General features: G+C 37.6%; 2 protein-coding genes across 3 annotated transcripts in view; both read left to right on the top strand.

Annotated features, from left to right (window-relative positions):
* The first annotated feature begins 79 nt into the window (after nt 1-79).
* On the top strand, nt 80-9,729 carry ndufb5 (NADH:ubiquinone oxidoreductase subunit B5). The gene is made up of 6 exons (XM_077198793.1): nt 80-290; nt 1,805-1,890; nt 2,009-2,075; nt 2,172-2,233; nt 2,384-2,490; nt 9,475-9,729. Exons 1-6 carry the CDS (start codon nt 125-127, stop codon nt 9,593-9,595), a joined length of 609 nt encoding a protein of 202 aa, XP_077054908.1. The 5' UTR covers nt 80-124; the 3' UTR covers nt 9,596-9,729.
* An 845-nt stretch (nt 9,730-10,574) lies between these two features.
* Nucleotides 10,575-22,036, top strand: part of usp13 (ubiquitin specific peptidase 13) — a 32,727-nt gene continuing 21,265 nt past the window's right edge. Inside the window, exons 1-7 of one of the 2 annotated variants that reach the window (XM_077198780.1) lie at nt 10,575-10,874; nt 12,395-12,520; nt 17,181-17,241; nt 19,012-19,133; nt 20,284-20,426; nt 21,563-21,747; nt 21,932-22,026. In XM_077198780.1, the coding sequence (XP_077054895.1) occupies nt 10,764-10,874; nt 12,395-12,520; nt 17,181-17,241; nt 19,012-19,133; nt 20,284-20,426; nt 21,563-21,747; nt 21,932-22,026 (843 nt within the window). In that variant the 5' untranslated portion in view covers nt 10,575-10,763. The remainder of the gene's footprint in view (nt 10,875-12,394; nt 12,521-17,180; nt 17,242-19,011; nt 19,134-20,283; nt 20,427-21,562; nt 21,748-21,931; nt 22,027-22,036) is intronic. The other variant, XM_077198781.1, reaches the window with a different exon arrangement.

Below are 22,036 nucleotides of genomic sequence, written 5' to 3'. Positions count from 1 at the left end.
CAGACGGCTCCTTATGCTTTTGAATCGCTCTCGCGGTACTTTGATGTCATCAACCGATCGGTCTGTGCAACGCTGGTTCAAGTCGAACAAGCCTAATGGTGAACATGGCTGTACTCTGCTTTAGATGAGCCAATCAGTGAAGCCCGTGTGTTCACGCGCTCCCTCAACAGTCATGGTGGGCATGAGCGTATTGAGGACGGCGGCTGCATTTACAGCCAGATTAAACCCGCTGAAACGAACATGTCAATCTTCAAATCTGCTCTCCAGGACTGTTGCCCGTACAGAACAAGGTATAGGTTGTTAATTTTTACTAAACTCAGCGATATGACCGGTTAGGGTGATTAAAACTAGCAGTGACCTTGCTTTGCTTGCTTAGCATGCCAAGTGTACAAGCTGGCCTTAACAACAATCCCCAGTGCAACCTTCCGATAGATATGTCTAAAACAGCTGCATGTATATGATATGTTAATAAACATCATGGGCGTTTTTACTTTGAGATATAATTTAACAGTTTTTGATTTAAAATATCTCTTGAGCTTCTTACCCTTCACACACAAGTTTTGATATGCAAGCAATCAATTTACTAAGTAAGTTAAGACAAGCACAAGATTTTGGCCCTCAATGTGTACGTAACACTTTCACTTTATATTGTAAAAACTTGAATTTATAATTTGGGGTTGCAGCTGTAATTTTGTATCAACTTCAGTTCTGTGTTATAATGTACTTACTTTGAAATAAAAATAGCGTTTTTTAGCGTCTGCAGTTTAACTCAAAACCTATTACAGTGATATGTTGACATGCTCAGACCTTTTATTATTATTTCTTTTTTTTGTCCAAAATATTTTTATTGAAAACTAAATCGAGTTACATAAAATAGACAACTTTTACAATTTAGATTTTAAACAAAAAACAAGAAAGGAAAAAGACATGACATAACCAAACCAAACCCACCCCTACCCCACCCTGGCTTACTTAAAATCATATACAAATATAAAATATAACAGGACTTAGTCTGGTAAGACCTGGAAGTCTGCAAAATATGATAGAAAAGGCTGCCATATGTAAGAAAACTTGTCAGTGTTTCCTCTCATTGCGTATTTAATTTTCTCAAGTTTTAAGAAATGCATAGCATCAGTAAGCCACTGCGAGACTGACGGAGGATTTGGAGATTTCCACTATATGAGAATTCGACGTCTGGCCAATAAAGATGTGAATTTGAGAATTTCTTTCTGTGCCCAATTAAATCCATCTGATTTGTCTGGGGTCCAAAAATAACAATTAAGGGGCAGGTTGAAGGTGTATTCCTATTATAATTGAAATGATGTTGAAGAAACCAGACCAAAAGTTGTGTAACCATGGACAAAGAAAAAAGATGTGGCTCAAATGACAACGTGGGTTAAGACATCTTTCACACTTATCCTCTACTCCTGGGAAAATTGCAGATAATCTTGCTTTGGAGAAATGGACTCCGTGTACAACCTTGAAATGTATCAGTACAAGACGTGAACAAGATGACACAGTACTCAGTCTATCAATGACCTCTTGCCACCACTCTTCACTGAATTGTTGTCCCAGTTCCTCCTCCCAAGCAGTCTTTGTTTTTGAGTTTGTGTAATTACAAAGATCCAGAGTACAGTTATACATTTCTGAGACAATCCCTCTTTGTTGTGGCTTAAAGTCAAGCAATCTATCCCATGGCTGTTGAGGAGGTAAGAAGGGAAAATTAGAAAAGCTTTTTGAAACAAAGTGCCGAAATTGAACTTTTATTATTATTTCTATTAATATTTTGCCTTTTCTTTTACAGTTGTTGTCCGTCATGGGAGCCATGGGAAAAGGATGTTTATCATCAAGCCCACAGACTTCTATGATAGAAGATTTCTTTACCTGCTGGTAAAGCCTGTTATAACTTATAAGTACTTTACTTCAGTTGCATATCATTCTTGCTGCTTGTTCTTATTCATATATAATTGTTCCAACCTTTCTCTCCTCTCTTGCTTCTTTGCACCAGAGAAATTACATTCTTTACACTGGCATCCCTATAGCAGCTATTGTCACCTTCGTTAATGTTTTCGTAGGTAAGTTTCTGATGTAGCCTACCTCACAGTTTTTCTTTCCTGTAGTTGCTGTACCTGCCATAATAACTTTTTTAATGTCTGCAATTCATTAAACAGGAGAATCTGAGCTAGCAGAGACACCTGAAGGCTACGAACCAGAGCACTGGGAATACTACAAGGTATTCTAAAATATTTAAATGCATAAAAACATCAAGTACACGCCAGTAAAAATTGCCCATTGTTAACTGAATAAAAAGATGAAAATTTTGCTGCTGCCATCATAATGATTCATGTCTTTTCTTTCATTTGTTGTTTTTATTATCACTTAGCATCCCATCACCCGTTGGATTGCACGTACCTTTTATGACAGCCCAGTGAAGGACTATGAAAAAATGATGGCACTTATCCAAATTGAGACTGAGAAAGCTGAAATGAGGTATGTTGCCTTCTCATGATTCAACTACCGTAATTAGCCTAAATCAAACTATACATGAATGTCAATGTAAAACATCTTGTTGAATATTTTCTGCTGTTTTGTTTTTCTTTTTGTTTGTTTTTTCTTTTTCTTTTATTTATGCAAATATACATATATATAGTATCATTTTCTAAGGTTTCATTTGTTAATGTGACCTTTACAATGAAAAATACTTTTAAAGCATTTATTAATCTTAGTTAATGTTAATTGCTACATTCACCAATACAGTATTTAATTCAAAAGTTTTATCTGTTAATATTTAATGGAGGGCAGGGCAGGGCACATGGTGTAAAATTATTTAATTATATAAAAAAATCTTAATTACTTAATTAAAATGCAAAAAAAAAAGATGATTAAGAAATATTTATTTTCTCCCCCTCAATAACTTAATCAGAATCCTAGATCTGGAATCACAAAATGAATCATAGTTAAAGTTGCAGTAGGGAGTTTTGAGAAAATGTTGACTTAGCCTGAAAATTTGAAGAAGCACAACTTACAGGTCCAACCCCCTTGCTTTCTGCTGCACTATAGCCCTCCCTCCACAGCTCCTCCCCCACAGCGGAGCCTGCCGTGAACGCACAGGCTAGTAAGCAGGACCAACGATGACAGCGGATTATAAACAGTTATGGAACATTCACTAATAGACCAATTTCGAGCCGACGTCACAGTTACGTCACGGCGCTAGCTGGAGGCAAAACAAAGAGAAAACTGCAGGCGGCCAGTACAAACCACCACAGATTCGGCCACATAATAAGGAGCTTAAATTATTATTATTATTATTAAATGTCATCTTGTTGTGTTGTTGGGTGCAAGAATCAATGAAAAATGAATATGCTGTATCTGGAATTTTTATTTCTAGAAAATATTCACATCATTAAAATTGCACTGTAATGTCACTACATTGTCGTCTACTTGGCGCTGGCTAGGCAGAACTGTGGATCGTACTACTTGTACATGACCATTCATCACATAGTTATAGGCATCTAAAGATTTATATGCCCTCAGTTACTCTTTACGCTCGGATTCTTTATCCGATAGGTGTATAAAGTCAGGCCACTCAACCGGAGGTAGCCTACCGTTAACGTTAATCCTGTCAGATCGTCCATCCATTGAGTGAGTGTGTACGGGTCAGCCAATCTGGTTCCGTCCGTTAAAATTAACTTTTGCAAATAACAATCGCGGTCCTGGACAGTGAGTGACCTTGCACATTAAGATAAAATCGGATTTTCTCCAGTCATTGTTAAAAAACAAGCTAACAAAACTTGCAAACCAACGTTAGGGAAGCGGCCAGAGTGATCGTTCTGCCTCCACCTAAGCTCCGCCCACAAAAAAACTTCACCATGTTTACCAACGGAAAAGGGGTCAATAGGGACGAAACATCAACAATATGCTTTACATTGATTATGGCCTGCCCATACTTTGACTACAAACTTGGTCCTCAACTCATTATGTATTTTGCAATACATGTAACTTTATAACGTTGCACTTTTTCTATAAGTTATAAATAGCTAGTAAGATAACGTTAAAGGATTTGTTCACTTTTTAAAAAACTTTTGCTGATAATTTACTCACCCCCATGTCATCCAAGATGTCCATGTCTTTCTTTCTTCAGTCGAAAAGAAATTAAGGTTTTTGATGAAAACATTCCAGGCTTTTTCTCCATATAATGTACTTCAATAGGACACAAACGTTTTAAGGACCAAATGACAGTTTCAGTGCAGCTTCAAAGGGCTTTAAACGATACCAGACGATGAATAAGGGTCTTATCTAGCGAAACGATCGGTCATTTCAAAAATAAATAAAAAACTACGTTTTAGAAGCACAAATGCTCGCCTTGCTCTGTTCTGTGATGCACGTTCGTGATCCTGTTCGAACTCGTTCATCATAATGAACAAATCTTTTTTCGAGTCATTTCTTTCGGTGAATGAACGAAATGACTCCGAAAAAGACTGTTCATTTGGATGAACGAGTTCAAACAGGAGAGTCACGAACGACGGTACGCGCTCGCGCTGTGCAAGAGAGGGGTGATCAGTAGGGCTGGGTATTGTTAGGAATTTCACAATTCGATTACGATTCTTGAGGATTCGATATTGATTTGTTAGCTTCGATATCGATTCAATAATTAGTAAATACACAAGTAATTAAGTACCTGAGTATATTTTTAAATAATGTGTGCAGTATTACCAATGTTTAAGAACAAATTGACCCCAGCATGTATCCTGTCATGGTTTATTTAGCAGAACAAACTATACAATATTGTACATGTGTTGAATACAAACCACAACTGTAACAAACAGGTGCTTTATTAACACACCTCTAAAGTGCATGTAACTGTAATAGAAAGTATATTTCTTTCTTCCTATACATTGAAGTTATAAAAGAAATGTAAACAGAAACACAAAATTTGCATACTAAAAATGCGCTTTGTGAGGCACATGCGCGCACATTCGCTCACACACACACACAAGGACTCTCGCTCTCTCTCTCTGTCGTGCGTGCACAACGCAGTTTGGAGCTCGCGAGCTCTAGATTTCGGGAGATTTGAACTAATTTGCGGACATCAGGGAGCTGCTATCAATATGCGGGAGACTCCCGGAGACTTATTGTTGTTCTTATTATCATTTCTACTGTGAACAAAATGGCTCACGATTTGGGTGCCATTTTCTTCTCAACATATAAAGAAAGATGCATTTATAATAAATGCTAAAATTCCAGCAACAGGAAGTGATAACCCGTGAGCCTATTTTAGGGGGGCTGAAGCTAGCCCAAAATGTTCCTAAGCCCCCCTAAAATAGGCCTAACGACGTCCCTGGTTGGTGGTGCAGGCTTGAACGGAGTGCAGCTACTGTCCGTCATCTTGCTGTTTTGGTAAAGCGCGTCTTGTACATAGACAGTAAAAGAAATGGACACAGCGACCCCATTGATTTCAACGGAGAAGACTGAAGCCCGAAGACTATTGCACTTCCTGTCTGATTGCTGAGCGACTACGCAGGCTCAAACTGAGCGTGACGACAGTCTGACATTTGTACATCTTCTAGTAGCTGTGGCAAAACAAATCTGAATCACCTAATTTCTCAAAAACTTTGTTGAGATATTTTGTCCCGTTGTTTTTATTGACTCTCTATCCATGGGCTTCTCCCTTGACTTTATGCCTCTATGTCCCCCCGATTGCCTCATAGACAGTAAAAGATTGCCTGCGAGCTTCTCCTCCTGTCTATCCACCTTTTTCCTGGTTAGCGAATTTACCCATGATTCATTGCGGGTTTGAACCGGAAGCCGGTTGTCCTTTTCCGGTTCGAAGCTTTATGAAGATTAGGCGCCGCTTACTCAGAACGTCGCAGTGATGTGCTGGTTAGAAAATATGTGAAATAAGTAGGGCTGCCCCTGCCCATGCACCACTGAAGTTGGGTTGGAAGTTATGTATACTATATGGGAGAGAATGCTAAACCATAATGAGCGTTTTCGTAATATATTGCCTATTCTGCATCTCAACGCACGCATAAGCTTGACACAAAAAACCCGGCAAAAGTAATGATTATGCATTAAACATTTGAATTGTTTATTAATAACTAGTGTTTTCTGTAAGTGTAGACTGTAAAGATAAATTTGATGATGCTGACTCGCCATCTTCGCAGTAGTGAACGCGCCTATAGAGAGAAATGCACACTTCATACGAATTAACCTATACATAAGCAGAGAGCAGCCCATTTCTCGTTTTTAATTATTTTGTTTAAAAGTACACATTTCAAGCTTTCTATAGATATACTTATCATGTATGTGAGGCAACGCTGAGTTTCGTTGATTAATAAGACGCGCTCCAGTTCACGCGCCCGCGCCTCCGTGTCCTGTATATCTACTATTTGTGCTTCTTATTTATTATTCCAGACAATTTGTTGATAAAACATTGATAAAAATGAAGATACAATTTAACTAAACGAAATTCACTTTAAAGAAAGGCTTTCTACAAAAAAAAACTTGATAAGTGGTCAAAATCATGTCTGAGCCATTCCAAATGTTTTCCGATATATTGGGCATCTTATGATCATATCTGACTCATCTTATGCGGTTCCCTTTTCATATAATCAACATAGATGAAATACATTTAAAAAAAACATTATATTGTGAAACTTAAATATAAAACGTATGTTTAGTTTTTTTTTGTTTAACTTATATTTAAGCGTCACACTGCTCCGCTTTGCTCATGTGCTCTGGTGTGTAGCCTATAGCCTTTACATGCATGTGTGCGTGATGTGATGGAGGGGTGCGATTCTCGAATATTAATTGCATAATACCCAGCGATCTTCGAATATTATTTTTGCTTGAAATGCCCATCCCTACTGGTAACGTATTACACCTTTTTCGTTGGATGCTTCAGTTTTAGCGCAGCTAACCAAAAACGTCTACTCTCTGGTATTGAATGTAGCTGATACGAACCGGACATACGCATTCTCTCCTTTTTATCTTATGCTCAAAGCACCCAGTTTCTAAAAAGTTTTTTTTTATCTTCTTTGAATTGTTAAAACAACAAACAACAGCACATGTAGAGCCTGAACTCATTCTCTCACTGCTAATACAGTACGAACCGGAAGTAGGCAACCGGAGTCGTCGTCATGGCGGCGCCGATTGTTTAGAGCAGAATAAGGTGGATACGGTAATGTCTCTATTGTGCGACATAAAGTCGCGTGGTTTATGACGCAATCGTTAGCCTGTTTTTAACAAAAACGGCTTCTACAGGGCCATAACGCAAGATACAAAGTAATAGAGCCTTTTATACATTTTCGTGATTATTTAGAAATATATAATGGACAAATGAAGTCTTTGGACTAGGGATGGGCATTCGATTAAATTTTCTTAGTCGATCGTCGGGAGAATTAACGATCGACTATCGATTAATCATTAATATTTTTTTATTCAAATTCATTATTTATTTAACTTTTTATAAATTAAAAAGGCAATGAAAATACAAAAATACAGCGTGTTTTTCCTCGATTAGATCTTTATTACAAGATGATCAACTTGTGGCAGTAAAACTGGACGTTCGGTTAGGCTAAACTTGAAGATATATATGCACTGCGGTGCTCGAAAGCAACGGAACCTGCAGCTGTGAGTTGGCGTTCTTAAACAGAGACCCTTGTTTGTTCCAAAATAATAAATAATAATAAAAAATCATGTTAAACAATAACTTAACCAAAAACATAATAATACTTAGATCTGACAGGTTTTGTCAAAATGTAACTCAAAACTATCCAAGAACGAAGTCGAGAAAGAGGGTGAGAGAGATTACTGTAACAATCAATTAGGCTAGGCTACTTAACAAAGCCTCATATAAAATAACTAGTAACTCACATACAACTTCTACACCAGTCTACTGATTTTTGTTGAGAAAGATAAGCATGTTGATGACATGATCTGGGGTCAGACGCGACCGCAACCTGACCGTCAAGCCTCGTTTACACTTTTGCCTGGCTCTGCAGCGTGAGTCTCCGCAGACTGCGCGCGCACCTCCCCAAACAGACGAGGCGTTTATACTCGACGCGCTCGCCTGTGAAACACAGAATACCGCAATGACGTCATTTTTACCGCGCTCACCTTCGAGCTCGTGCGGACGCCTCGAGTGTAAACAAGGCTTCAGTCCAGCCGCTGAAAACACCTGCTCTGAGGAGACTGACGTTGCCGGGATGCACAGGTACCTCCGCGCTAACTTGACCAGCCCGGGGAACACGTTCACTTTCCACTCACACTATACGCAGCAGCATTAGTTTAATGATAATCGATAACAAATTAACGTGATCGACGAAATTCTTAATGATCAATAATCGATCGTCGATTAATCATGCCCATCCCTACTTTGGACGCCTCAGATGTAAAGTTATTCGCTGTCAAAGTGACGCCAAAATGAATGGGAGTCAATGGAATGCTAACAGCAGGTGAAGTTCTGCTACAATGGCGGCTCCTGCGAGGCTTCAACTTCCGGCTGATGGATTACCCCCTTGGTCTTGTACTTGTACAACGCTGAACGCTCTCACTAGAGTGTTGCCCACAGCACCGCCACTGGCCGGTGGGCTGAATCGATTCATAGGATTTGATGAATCGATATTGAATTGAGAAACAAATAATTGCAATGCATTGATGAATCGATATTTTTACCCAGCCCTAGTGATCACGCACACGAGCGTGATTGACACTGCTAAGACATTCCTCCTGGCTCTGATTGGTTGTTTCTGACCGGGAGCGGTGTATTTCGGCAAATGGCAATAGGACCACAGGGAGGAGCCAGAGGAGCTTGATTTTTTCACAGATTATCTGTCTCATATTCTACTGTCAGGAAATAATGACAGTTTTAACAAATATTTGCTTACAAAAGTTACCTACTGGAGCTTTATTTCATTATCAACACTTGCAGTTTCTGTTAATAAAAAAGTTTGAAAAGAATTATAGATGTTTTGTATAGAAGATATTTTCAGCAGAAATACTAAAGGAATGGGTTATCACTTCCTGTTGCTGGAATTTTAGCATTTATTATAAATGCATCTTTCTTTATATGTTGAGAAGAAAATGGCACCCAAATCGTGAGCCATTTTGTTCACAGTAGAATCAACATTTGATTGTCTAGATGACCTACTTTTGTTCTTCCTAAACCGTCTTTATCATGACCTTTCGCGAAGTTCTGCTCACTAAAGTGATCCACACCATATGTAGGTTCATTTTGAGTTTAAGGTGCCTCCAAGTAAAGAAATATCACAATGTCATTAATAAACCATGTACTAGAAGGTTAGAAGAAAAGAGCAAAAATAATGAAGGAATTGTCAAACCGTAGGGTACAATTTAATGGAACTATAACAACAAAGGCACTTTGAAATGTTTTTACTGCTCACAAAAATGTTTCTTGTTTTTATGTAGCCTAATTGATGATATCTAATTTATTATTCACTATTTATCTTGCAGACAACAACAACTTGAAGTCCGCAGACACATGAGAGAAAAAGGAGATGGACCCTGGTTCCAAATTAAGACACTTGATAAGAATCTCATTGACAACAGCCCCAAGTCATCCCCTGATAACTAGGAGGGGTCATGCATACCTGTCCAAAATATTCAGGCATTATACAATGTATGATGTAGTTATTAATAAAACAAATATTTTCTTTTTTTTTTCCTTTTCTTTGCCTCTGGCACCAATAAACTAATGATTATAATTAAGTTCCTGCTCTCGTGTATTCTTTTAGTGGTGCATCAAGGATTTACCCCAAAATTCAAATTCTGTCTTCATTTACTCATTTCAGACTGTTCAGTATGCATTTATGTTTATAGAATCTTGAAAACTCATGTAATTTAATGAAAAAGAGTGGCCGAATTATTCATAATTTCTTCTTTTATGTCCAAAAGGAGTAGAAAAGTCATGCAGGTTTTCAAGTTAACAAATACCAACAAAAGAATTGAAATCAATTTCATTATTGTAGTAATGTAACCATTATAGTAATATGCATTACACCAGTTGATGTCCATTATAAAATGGTTTCAGAACTGTGTGAATAAAATTAAATTTCATTCCATAAATTACTCTTTTGAACTGGGCAGAGAAATAAAACAGCCAAACTAGATCAATTTCTTCAGTCTTTTAATATTCAAGTAAAAATTTCAATAGTTTTAATAATTTTAGTTATTAACTTTGCATAAGTAGGTAATCAACTAGCAAATAGCTTTCTGGCACAAAATTACCAATAAATAATAAACTGTATTTGTATAGCACAAAATAAAATAATACAATAATAATAAAATGCATAACAAAATGAACATTAAATTAATAAAAAAAAAATAAAGTAATAAGAAACTATTAAAACATATATCAGAAAAAAAACATTTCCTTTTTAAAAGCTAAAAAATAAATAACGTTAAGTGTTTGTACATAGGCTACATTCAGTATTGAAGCACGTGCAAAGTAAATGCGCTGCCACTGCTATTACCGTAAAAAACATAGCGTCCATCTGAAAACGTCACCATTTGCGTCAGGGTGAATGTAAAATATATGGAGTCTTTCTCCAAGTGGACACCCATTGTTTCAATCCCCTATACACCACCCTCCACCCCTCTATGTCCCAATGTTTTCGTCGTCACATCCCTTGGTCCATGAGGAATGTCGGGTCTGTGTGGTTTAAAAATAGCCCCATCTCATCTTCAGCCTGACACGCTGCTCCAGCGAGACTCATAGTGGTGCGAGCAGCAGGAATGTGAAGATGGCTACAGATCTGGGAGAGCTACTGGTCCCGTACATGCCCACCATTAGAGTACCGAGGACTGGAGACAGGGTTTTCAAGAGCGAATGCGCTTTTTCCTACGACTCTCCTGTGAGTATGTCAAATACTTCATGCATGAACGTTAAACAACAACAGGCGTCCCACAGACACGTGGAAACTAAAAGCTTGCGTATAGCGTAAGAGAGATTGGGGATCCTCGGCGACCATTCTCCTGCTCAACTTATGTGACAGCCTTCAGAAATAAACAACACACGGGTGTTTACATCTTACAGCGTGGCCTAGTTCCCCTCTTTCAGTTGACGTTACGAGATTCAGATGTATAATGATAGCAAACACTGCAAGTCTGAACGCTGGTTTGTACTAGAGAGAATTTCTGGCCACTGTTTTTAAAGGCGTGTCAAAGAAATAATGATTTCTATTTACCACGTTCTTATGCATTCGGCATCTTCCCATCCTTGTTGGACATCTAGTAGTGTGTTACTTGTTGATGCCAGACTGTTTATTTTGATGTCTCCTTGATATAGAGTGACAAACAACTGTTATGTAGCATGAAATACGTGAAAATTGGGTTTCCTAAATTTATACTAATAAGCAAGCAGCCATGACCTATGAAAATAATTCCAGTCAACGTGGGTTGTTTTGTCTCTACAAGCTATATCCACAAATCATGTATAATACTATGTTTTTGCGATCCGTTATGGGAACCTTTATATAAACATGGATAAAGTGCAAAACTAGCTCCCAGCTGTAAAAGTTTTAAAGGTGACTCAGCTGTTTGGAGTTCATCATGTCAGACTAAAAGACAGGTTATTTTTACACACTATCTGTTCAAGCTCGTGTGTCACCAGGAGCTAGTGACAGGTTTTTCAGTCTGGTGGGCCCTCAACACCCTAACCAACACACAACAGCCCAGTAACAGTGTTTTGATTCTGATAAATTCAGACAAACAAGTGTCTTGTTTGTTTATTCTTTATCGCTGAAAGTCTTTAAAAGAATAAAAGAATAATTCAGTTTTTTTACAGTTAGAAGAAACAAAACACTTCTGAAAATAACTTTAATAAATAACATAGACAAGCATTATGTAATTATATAATTATGTTAATCTTAATAACCATAGGTACCACCAAAAGTGGCTGTATCATGAAACATGGCCAAGATGTTATTGCAATATATGCCCGAAGAACATTTTATTATCATATCCAACAACAAATAAGAAGTACCATAATACTTATTGGAGCTTTGTTGTTATAGTGTTGAAATTTAAATCTTTAGGTAAAGGGCACTATTATGAGCATTCAGCAATTCAATGTTATTTATAATTTTACTTTTATGTCCATATTTTGTATTTCTAATAATAGGCTACATCCCAGATATTTGGCAAGAATATTGAGTGAAGCCCTAGATTGTAAATGGGATGCAGTTATTTTAGATTATGCCTTGCTATGTTGAAGTGTGTCCTCCTCTTTTCATGTATATGTTGATGATGGTCTGCCTTAATCTCTAATAGCAGTTTTATTCACAGTTGTCTGGTAAATCTAAGTAGAAATATGGATTTGTACATATATGTACAATTTATCTTAGCTTAAAACTAGCTTTATCATTTCTTTTAGGAATCGGAAGGAGGTCTATATGTGTGTTTGAACACATTCCTGGGATTTGGAAGAGAACACGTGGAGAGACATTACCGTAAAACTGGACAGAGTGTGTACATGCACTTAAAACGGCATGTGAAACAGGTAAGAGCAGCGACAACTTTTTCTTCAAGCTTATTGTTGGATTGAATTCTTTGCAAACTTGTAAAATTGTTGTTTTATATTTCATTCTGCACTCCAAAGGAACTTGTTTTTTTTTGCTAAGGCATGTTTATAAAAGCTACTTAAATGCCCCAATTGAACTAAGGCCTAATCCTGGTTTAGTCTAAGCTGTGTCTGTGAAACCGGGCCTTAAAGTAGTAGTAAAATGTGGAATCTCATACTTTCCTAGTGCAGGTATGTCATGCAAAACTAGTACGAGGTAGGGGGAACACACATTCACTCATCTGAACATATTACATTTATATTTAATAGTCCCTTTGTCCTTTGTTACTGCTCTCGTAAAAAAATACAATTACTTCTTGTATTTTAAACTTAAGTTTAATGTCTAAAAATAAATATTTTAGAATTTCCCGCAGCAGCTCACTCTGCAACCTCTGCTGTTTACCATATGGGTTTTGTCCATGAGACCTCCCTGTTAGATCAGTGTTCATTAGGCTGTTAGGTACTCCCTAGTTTAAGAAGGTCATCCCTTAGAAGAACCTCCGTCCCCGAGTTTGATCTGAAGGTCGAGAGATTCCTATGAACCCCCTTGGTAGATCAGCTCCTGATAGAGCTGGAGGTACTTCTCTCATTAGGGACCCTATTTAGAGTACACAGCCTCCACAGTGCTTTGAAAAGGATAGCGCTCTGTAGGTCCGGGGTCGAGCAGAGTAACGCCAGTTTCGCACTGCATGCGTTAGCAAAGCGTAAGGCGTTATTCACAGCTATAAACTGACGTGACTTGCGGATGTTTTCCATCCACAGTGTGCAGATGCAATTAATCTATAATCAAATTAGTTGTTGATTAAGTCATATCTTTTGTTTTTTTTCTCTTATGTTATGTGAGCGTCCTCTAGTTTTAAGATCTTCCATACCACACTACAGGTCCTTCTCAAAAAATTAGCATATTGTGATGAAGTTCATTATTTTCCATAATGTAATAATAAAAATTAAACTTTGATATATTTTAGATTCATTGCATACCAACTGAAATATTTCAGGTATTTTATTGTTTTAATACTGATGATTTGGGCATACAGCTCATGAAAACCCAAAATTCCTATCTCAAAAAATTAGCGTATTTCATCCGACCAATTAAAAGAAGTGTTTTTTTTTTATACAAAAAAAGTCAACCTTCAAATAATTATGTTCAGTTATGCACTCAATACTTGGTCGGGAATCCTTTTGCAGAAATGACTGCTTCAATGCGGCGTGGCATGGAGGCAATCAGCCTGTGGCACTGCTGAGGTGTTATGGAGGCCCAGGATGCTTCGATAGCGGCCTTAAGGTCATCCAGAGTGTTGGGTCTTGCGTCGCTCAACTTTCTCTTCACAATATCCCACAGATTCTCTATGGGGTTCAGGTCAGGAGAGTTGGCAGGCCAATTGAGCACAGTAATACCATGGTCAGTAAACCATTTACCAGTGGTTTAGGCACTGTGAGCAGGTGCCAGGTCGTGCTGAAAAATGAAATATTCATCTCCATAAAGCTTTTCAGCAGATGGAAGCATGAAGTGCTTCAAAATCTCCTGATAGCTAGCTGCATTGACCCTGCCCTTGATAAAACACAGTGGACCAACACCAGCAGCTGACATGGCACCCCAGACCATCACTGACTGTGGGTACTTGACACTGGACTTCAGGCATTTTGGCATTTCCTTCTCCCCAGTTTTCCTCCAGACTCTGGCACCTTGATTTCCGAATGACATGCAAAATTTGCTTTCATCCGAAAAAAGTACTTTGGACCACTGAGCAACAGTCCAGTGCTGCTTCTCTGTAGCCCAGGTCAGGCGCTTCTGCCGCTGTTTCTGGTTCAAAAGTGGCTTGACCTGGGGAATGCGGCACCTTTAGCCCATTTCCTGCACACGCCTGTGCACGGTGGCTCTGGATGTTTCTACTCCAGACTCAGTCCACTGCTTTCGCAGGTCCCCCAAGGTCTGGAATCGGTCCTTCTCCACAATCTTCCTCAGGGTCCGGTCACCTCTTCTCGTTGTGCTGCGTTTTTTGCCACACTTTTTCCTTCCCACAGACTTCCCACTGAGGTGCCTTGATACAGCACTCTGGGAACAGCCTATTTGTTCAGAAATTTCTTTCTTAGCCTTACCCTCTTGCTTGAGGGTGTCAATGATGGCCTTCTGGACAGCAGTCAGGTCGGCAGTCTTACCCATGATTGCGGTTTTGAGTAATGCCGAGTTCAGACTGCACAATTTTCAAAATAATCGGGTCACTGTTGTTTTCACACTGCATGACTATCTGGGGTAACATTCAGTTGCTGGTGTGTTCACACTGCACGATGGATCGGCGGCAGGAGGTTTCACAGTGCATGACTTTACAAAAGAAAGAATCGCCGACAACTTCTGCCTGGTCCGCAAACTACATTTCACAACCAAACAAACGCGAGAAGTGTTAAGGAAATAACGGAAGATCACGCGTGCATGAGACCGGAGTTCTCGCGCGACACTGAATTTGTTATTAAAAATTATAGTCTACAAGAAGATTGCGATCCAAATTGTCTGTGCACTGATTTGTAGCAAAAATGAAAAAAATAAAATAAACTGAGTTTATGCAGGAAATGGTTGGGAAGACGAGGGGAACAAGGACTGTGTTTTGCAAAGAGAGTTGGGGGTAAATAAATAATTTTGCAAATGTCCTGCTGTTGCTGCTGGTCATGCAAATGTTTGTGCTTTGTTTCTGTTTGATATAATTGTAAATATAGGCCTATCTATTAAAATACTGATATTCTGGTCTATAACTCCTCCCCGAACAGCCTGCTGTCCTGTATCTTGCTCTCTCATTGGCTGTTGGTCATCGCCGATGTAGTTTTCAGTCAGAACACTTTTCACACGGCAGGATTGTGAATCGCCGACAGGTCCAGATATTTAGCATGCCAAATATCTCACGGGCGTCTGCGACTCGTCGGCGATTCTCTCAGATGGCGTCTTTGCTCATTCACACTGCGTGATTGTCACTCGCGTGAACGAGCACCGGTTTGCCTGTGATTTTGGGCATTTGTCAGCGATTTCTCAAAACCTGTCGGCGAGCCAAAATCGGGGCTAAAATCGTGCAGTCTGAACTTGGCATAATGAAACAGGCTGGGAGTTTTTAAAAGCCTCAGAAATTTTTTGCATGTGTTTAGAGTTAATTAGTTGATTCAGATGATTAGGTTAATAGCTCGTTTAGAGACCCTTTTCATGATATGCTAATTTTTTGAGATAGGAATTTCGGGTTTTCATGAGCTGTATGCCAAAATCATCAGTATTAAAACAATAAAAGACCTGAAATATTTCAGTGGGTGTTCAATGAATCTAAAATATATGAAAGTTTAATTTTTATCATTACATTATGGAAAATAATGAACTTTATCACAATATGCTAATTTTTTGAGAAGGACCTGTATTTTCAAAAGGTGGAGAAAATCAATTTAGCAGAGATTGATGACTGTTGGATTTAGAAAGCAGCTTAGAACAGGTCTTGAGAGCAGAGAAGAATGTAAAGGTTTTTGGTGTGATGTTTCTCTTCATAGAGAGTTTTAGGAATCTGTTATACTGTAAAACATGATATGATCAGTAATTCATGCCAACCTATGTTTTACATTAATTCATAAAAATAATTTTTGAAAAGATAGGGTTAGGGTTCGGTACGAGAATAGGAGATTTAACTTGTTTTTTTAAGTCAGTTAATATAATCTAAGTTGAAATGACATATACTTAAAAATTTAAGGCAGCAAACTTGAAATTAAGTTTTTCTTTTGAAATAGGTGGATTTTAATTAAATTATTTTTTAAAACTTTTTTACAGTGTTTTCGTAAATTAAATGGTTTTGACATATTGGTTTATAATTGATTAGCCCAGCATGCCTACTGTGAAATGTCAGAAAGAAAAAGAAGCATTAAAGGAATATCTGGGTATTTACAATAATTACAATATATTTACAATAATTACAATATATTTACAGCGTGAAAGATAAATTAACAACATGTTACATAAACAGAAGATAAATTAACTGTGCTGCATTATATATTTCACCATATCTATATATATTTTGTCACTAAATATGTACTAATTGATGGAATGATAGGTTTTAAATAATCAGATACTGAGGAATTGTCTCATGTTTTGAATGTTACCATGCAGTCTTTCCATATCTTAGCAGTTATGTTGATTCCCAGCCTGCTCCATACATTGATCAAATGATGAATGATCTGTTGGTATTTAGAATAAGATCTTAGTTATTTAATGTTTTTTTTGTTAGTTCTAAGTGAATTTGGATGTTCTGGTTAAATGCTGATATTTTCATGTCTGTATCTATCCAGAAACAGCTGGACCCCGTTCTTGTAGCTCTTGTGTTTGCTGTTTTTACTTGGGATTACATGAGAAATGTGTCAACATTACCCATTCAGTAGTCCACTTCACTCCACAATCAATTGATTTTACCATTATGTGATTTGTACAGAACTATCATTCCCATCTGTAAAGCTTTTTATCCAGATTTTATCAAATTTCCATCATGATTCAGTAAGATTTGTTGTTCTATATAGACCGTTTTGCAAATGTAATGTTACACTTACCTTCATTACCCATGTTGTTTCTTGATGTTAATTACAGAAAGCCACAGGTGCTTCAGGGGGTGCCATACCAAGACGAAGGAATGGAAAAGTATTTTTAGGTAAGTTCGTTTTGAAGTAAAAAAAACCCATACTTAAACTTCTATCTCAAATGAGAGCCCGAATAAACCTTATATTTTTATGTTTAGCAACCCCAGTCATTACTGGCTGGGGCTAAATTTATCTTATTTATTTGTATGTGCAGTTAGTAACCATTCTAATTCTAAAGTGCCACATGCTTGCCCTGGCCTAATCTTCTGCTATGGAGGGTTGGTTTTCAGTGGCCGGCTATGCTTGTCAGCTGCTGTGCCCTATCAACTCCCCAGGCTGACACACTTCTGCCACTGGAGGTGTGACGTAGCAGATGGGGGACCTGCGGCCTCTTATTCTCATGCATCGCGTCAATATAAACGCCTGTTTGAGGACGATATGTCAGAAAGGATGCCAGTCATTTTGTAAACCCACAATGCTTTGCCAAACATGTCATTTAGGCCACTTTGACTGTTCTATTAAGGATAATGTCTGGCCTGTCACCAATGGCTTGGAGCGCAAACTGATGCGATCAGGTGTTTTCTTTAGTCTGTCAGATCTCGTAGCCATGTCTAATGCAGACAACTGTAAGTGTGACATTCATACTCAAACTAATTGAATTACTTGATTAATCATTTTTTGAATTAATTTGAATTCATTATTCATTCCTTGATTATATTAATGACCAAACTTGCAGTTAGTTTGTATGACCTCATTTATAATTGAGAGAATAGAAAGAAATTTTTTTCTCCCGTTACAGGGCTATTTAAAGGGGTCCTATTATGCTAATCCACTTTTTTCCACTTTAGCTATTGTATAATGTTGCTGTTTGAGCATAAAAAAGATCTGTACGGTTACAGAGTCCAAAGATATTTTATTTATTGATAACAGAATCCACTTTTCAAGAACTACAACGAACTGCTTGTTTGGACTACAACTCGATTTTTCCTGATCTTATGAAGTTACAATGTTACTAATTTAAATAATCCCACCCACGAAATAAGCAAAAAAGGGGGCAGAGTCCTGGTTGAGCTGCGCTATAAAAGATGAAGAGTGTTGCTGCTATGTCGGAGAGACGTTTTTTTTCTCACCCCGGTTCAAAAATCCCTTTGTTTTGGCCTTCTTAAAGCGGACAAACTAAGTGTGCTGCACATTTTATGGAGAACAGCTTGTTTTCTGTTGCTTTTGTAAGCTCTCGCTTTTGTAAGATGGTTCACCGTTCCTTGTTAAAAATTAACCATAGTTTTGTTACCGATAACTGTTTGTATTAGATGAAGAGAATTACAAAATAACATACCACTCTAAAACGTCCTGTGAAATCCATGCTTGCAAAGTACGTGCATGAAATTCATTCTGCACGATCCTCTTGTTCGTTAACATTGTCAGGGTCTGAATCGGGTTCGAAATGGTTTGAAATTGACGGCATCCTCAATATTTACGCTAGAGAAGAACTCGCAGTTATGGAGGGGCAGGACATTTCATGTTCACTCGCTAAGCACCACCAATCACAGCAAACTGGGCCAGCTAACCAATCACAGCACATTTCATATTTCGTAAGGAGGGGCTTTTGTAACGGGACATAGACGGCGTGTTCGAGAGAGGAGCTGTAATAATGTAAAATATGTGAAAAATAAGTTTTTCGAACAATAAAGATGAAACGAAAAATAATTTTGAGTGTGAACATTGTGTGGAGTTTCATAATGTGTTTATTAATTATTTTTTTTGGGACAGTGTTTTGGGAAAGTGCAGTCATCACATCAGCTCTCGATTAAAAATATCTCTTTCTGCTTCTTTTCTTGAAGATTTAGAGCTTAACCGTGATTTTAATGGAGATGATTATGAGTACGAAGATGAAGCCAAGCTTGTCATATTTCCAGACCACTTTGAGATCCCTTTACCAAATATTGAGGAGTTGCCCGCACTGGTTAGTGAGTGTGTGCTCATGCGCCCTGTATGCCCTGCATGCCAAAGGCCTGATCTGCAGTTTCAGTTTCAGTGCTTGCTTGTCAAACATCACATCATTACATTTTATTATGTCTGCAGATGACCTTATACTTATACTCACTGTTCAACCTTCTCATTGTGTGGAGTGATGTCATGTGGTGTTGCAGTAATATGAGTTTTAGTTATCCACTCTCACCTATTATGGTCTAATTTGTTATACAGTAAAATCTGTTTAATTTTATTTTAAAATAAGTTTATTTATGATTAGATCCGAATTCTTTGTGGTTTAAAGCAGAATCATCAGCCATTCGTGCCTGAATATACAGCATGTGTTGTGTTTTTATTGATATTTTTTAAATTATTAAGAGCAATATGGGTTTTTCTGGCGTATACACCGTTCAAAAGTTTGGGGTCAGATGATTTGTATTTTCTTTAAAGAATACTTTTATTCAGTTAAGATTAAATGTTTTCAGATAAATGTTTTTTATTCATCAAAGAATCACAGTTTCCATAAAAATATAAAGCAGTACAACTGTTTTAAACATTATTAATAAGAAATGTTTCTTGAGCACCAAATCAGCATATTAGAATAAAGGAATACAGAACATTCAGTTTTGCCAAGCATGAATAAATTACATGCTAAAATATATTAAAATAGAAAACAGTTCACAATGTTCAGTATTAAATCAAACATTTTTTTCTAATAAAATGAACCTTTGTGAGCATTTGAAACATATTTCTAAAACATGAAAACATTTTACCAACCCCAAATTTGACCAATCTCAAATATTTGAGGATTAACTGGTTAATGTAATATTCTATTTGTACACATGATGCAAGAAGGTTCATGGTGTTATGTTTTACTACTTTAGTTCATACAATACATGAAGTAGCACACAAGTGAACACACATCTTTGTATGCGTACTTACGGCTGCTTCCCTTATATTTATTACCTAGAAAATAGTTGCGTTATTTGCCCTATCTGACCAGGATATTTTTAAATCTGTTTAGTCATAGTCTGCACCACTTTCCAGCTGTCTATAGTTTCTTAAGCAGTCATTAAATGCAATATCATATTAAGCAATGGAACCGCTATAATATAATGTTCACAGGCCCCTTTAACTTTCAGGTGACAATAGCCTGTGATGCAGTCCTCAATGCACAATCTCCATACAAAAAGCAGGAGTCCGATTCATGGGAAGAGGAGATCCAAGTATCTAAACATGCCCGAAGTCTCAGACAGCAGGAGAATGGAGTTCGAATTCCTCCCAGGTTGGTCACATGGAAGCCCAGCGTCATAAGGACTAGCACTCTAGAGTCTGCTGATGCTTACTTCAGGTCACCCTTGAATCTGATATGTCTGCTTTCCCCTGCCAATAATATCAAAACAAGCTATTGATGTTTATATGTTTAGGATAACTATTAGTAACAGTGTCTTCTAAAAAAGTCTGTAAAAGAAAATTTCCATTAGGATACTTTAGGATTGGTTCGAATGACAGAAATTACAGTATTAGTACTGGTTTTCAGTGGCCGATACTGATGCTGAAATCTGGATAGGAGGGTGTCTAATGTTTAATATAATGTGGTATTTGAATGTAGTACAGTTTAATTATAGTAAATTAGCCAATTGATTAAATTAACACTTGTTTACAATATTTGTCTAAAAACCTTAAAACAAACATTTAAATGTGCATTTACCATTCCCATGGTTGTTTTTAGATTTTAGAACAGGTCCATAAGGAACCAGAGTTATTTTAGTATCACATTTATTCATTTAGCTGACGCTTTTATCCAAAGCGACTTACAATTGCTATATATGTCAGAGGTTGCACGCCTCTGGAGCAACTAGGGGTTAAGTATCTTTCTCAGGGACACATTGGTGTCTCACAGTGGATTCGAACCCGGGTCTCTCACACCATAGGCATGTGTCTTATCCATTGTGCCATCACCAACCACCCAGTACTTCATTCTAAAAAGAAAATAAGAAATGTTGCCTTGGAAGTTTTTTTTTTTTTAATCTTTCATCTAACATTTAAATGTAATTATATTTCAGATTTATTTCTCATGGCTTTTTTATAGTATTAGTATAAGTATTAGTTTTAATTTTAATTTTAGTATTAGTTTTAGTTAACAATAACAACACTGAAGGGGAAGTAACACTTTAACCATGCAGAAGATAATCTCAAAATTGCCAAATATCGGCAATTGATTGGTCTAGCCGATAAATTGATGTGTTAGAAATGGCCTCATAATCAGTAAGTGTCTTGGTCTACACAAATAGATTATAAATAGTCAGTGGATTATACCGTAACATAGCCTCATCACTTTGAGGGCACCTGATCACCTGGACTGAAATATGAGGAGTTCCTCTCCTATTTGTTTCTTCAATATGTTTTATATCCTATTAGCGGCTGGAAGTGTGCCAAGTGTGAAATGAGAGAAAACCTGTGGCTAAACCTGACGGATGGCTCGGTCCTCTGTGGGAAATGGTTCTTTGATGGGAGCGGAGGGAACGGACATGCCCTTGAGCACTACAAAGAAACCAACTTCCCCCTGGCAGTTAAACTCAACACAATCACCCCAGATGGAGCAGGCAAGTGTCTCTCCATGATAGGGTTTTCATGTGTCATACAGTCTTCCAGGAAATATGTTGGCCTGCATGTATAACGCACAAAAATTGCAAGCTCCAACTTAGTTTGGACAAAAAAACAGAAAACACACATTTTTTGTTCATAGAAGTTTTTACAGATGTTTCGATTCCATTCTCTCTTTTGCAGATGTTTATTCCTTCGACGAAGAAGAAGCAGTGATTGATCCTCACATATCAGAACATTTGTTACACTTCGGAATAGATATGCTGCAAATGCAAAGGGTATGTTTTT

The sequence above is a fragment of the Siphateles boraxobius genome, unplaced genomic scaffold (assembly GCF_051911475.1).
Source record: "Siphateles boraxobius isolate OS27281-9 unplaced genomic scaffold, OSU_SipBor_1 41, whole genome shotgun sequence".
NCBI lineage: Eukaryota > Metazoa > Chordata > Actinopteri > Cypriniformes > Leuciscidae > Siphateles > Siphateles boraxobius.
The sequence above is the reverse complement of the archived record's forward strand: the minus strand, read 5'-3'. Positions and strand labels throughout refer to the sequence as shown.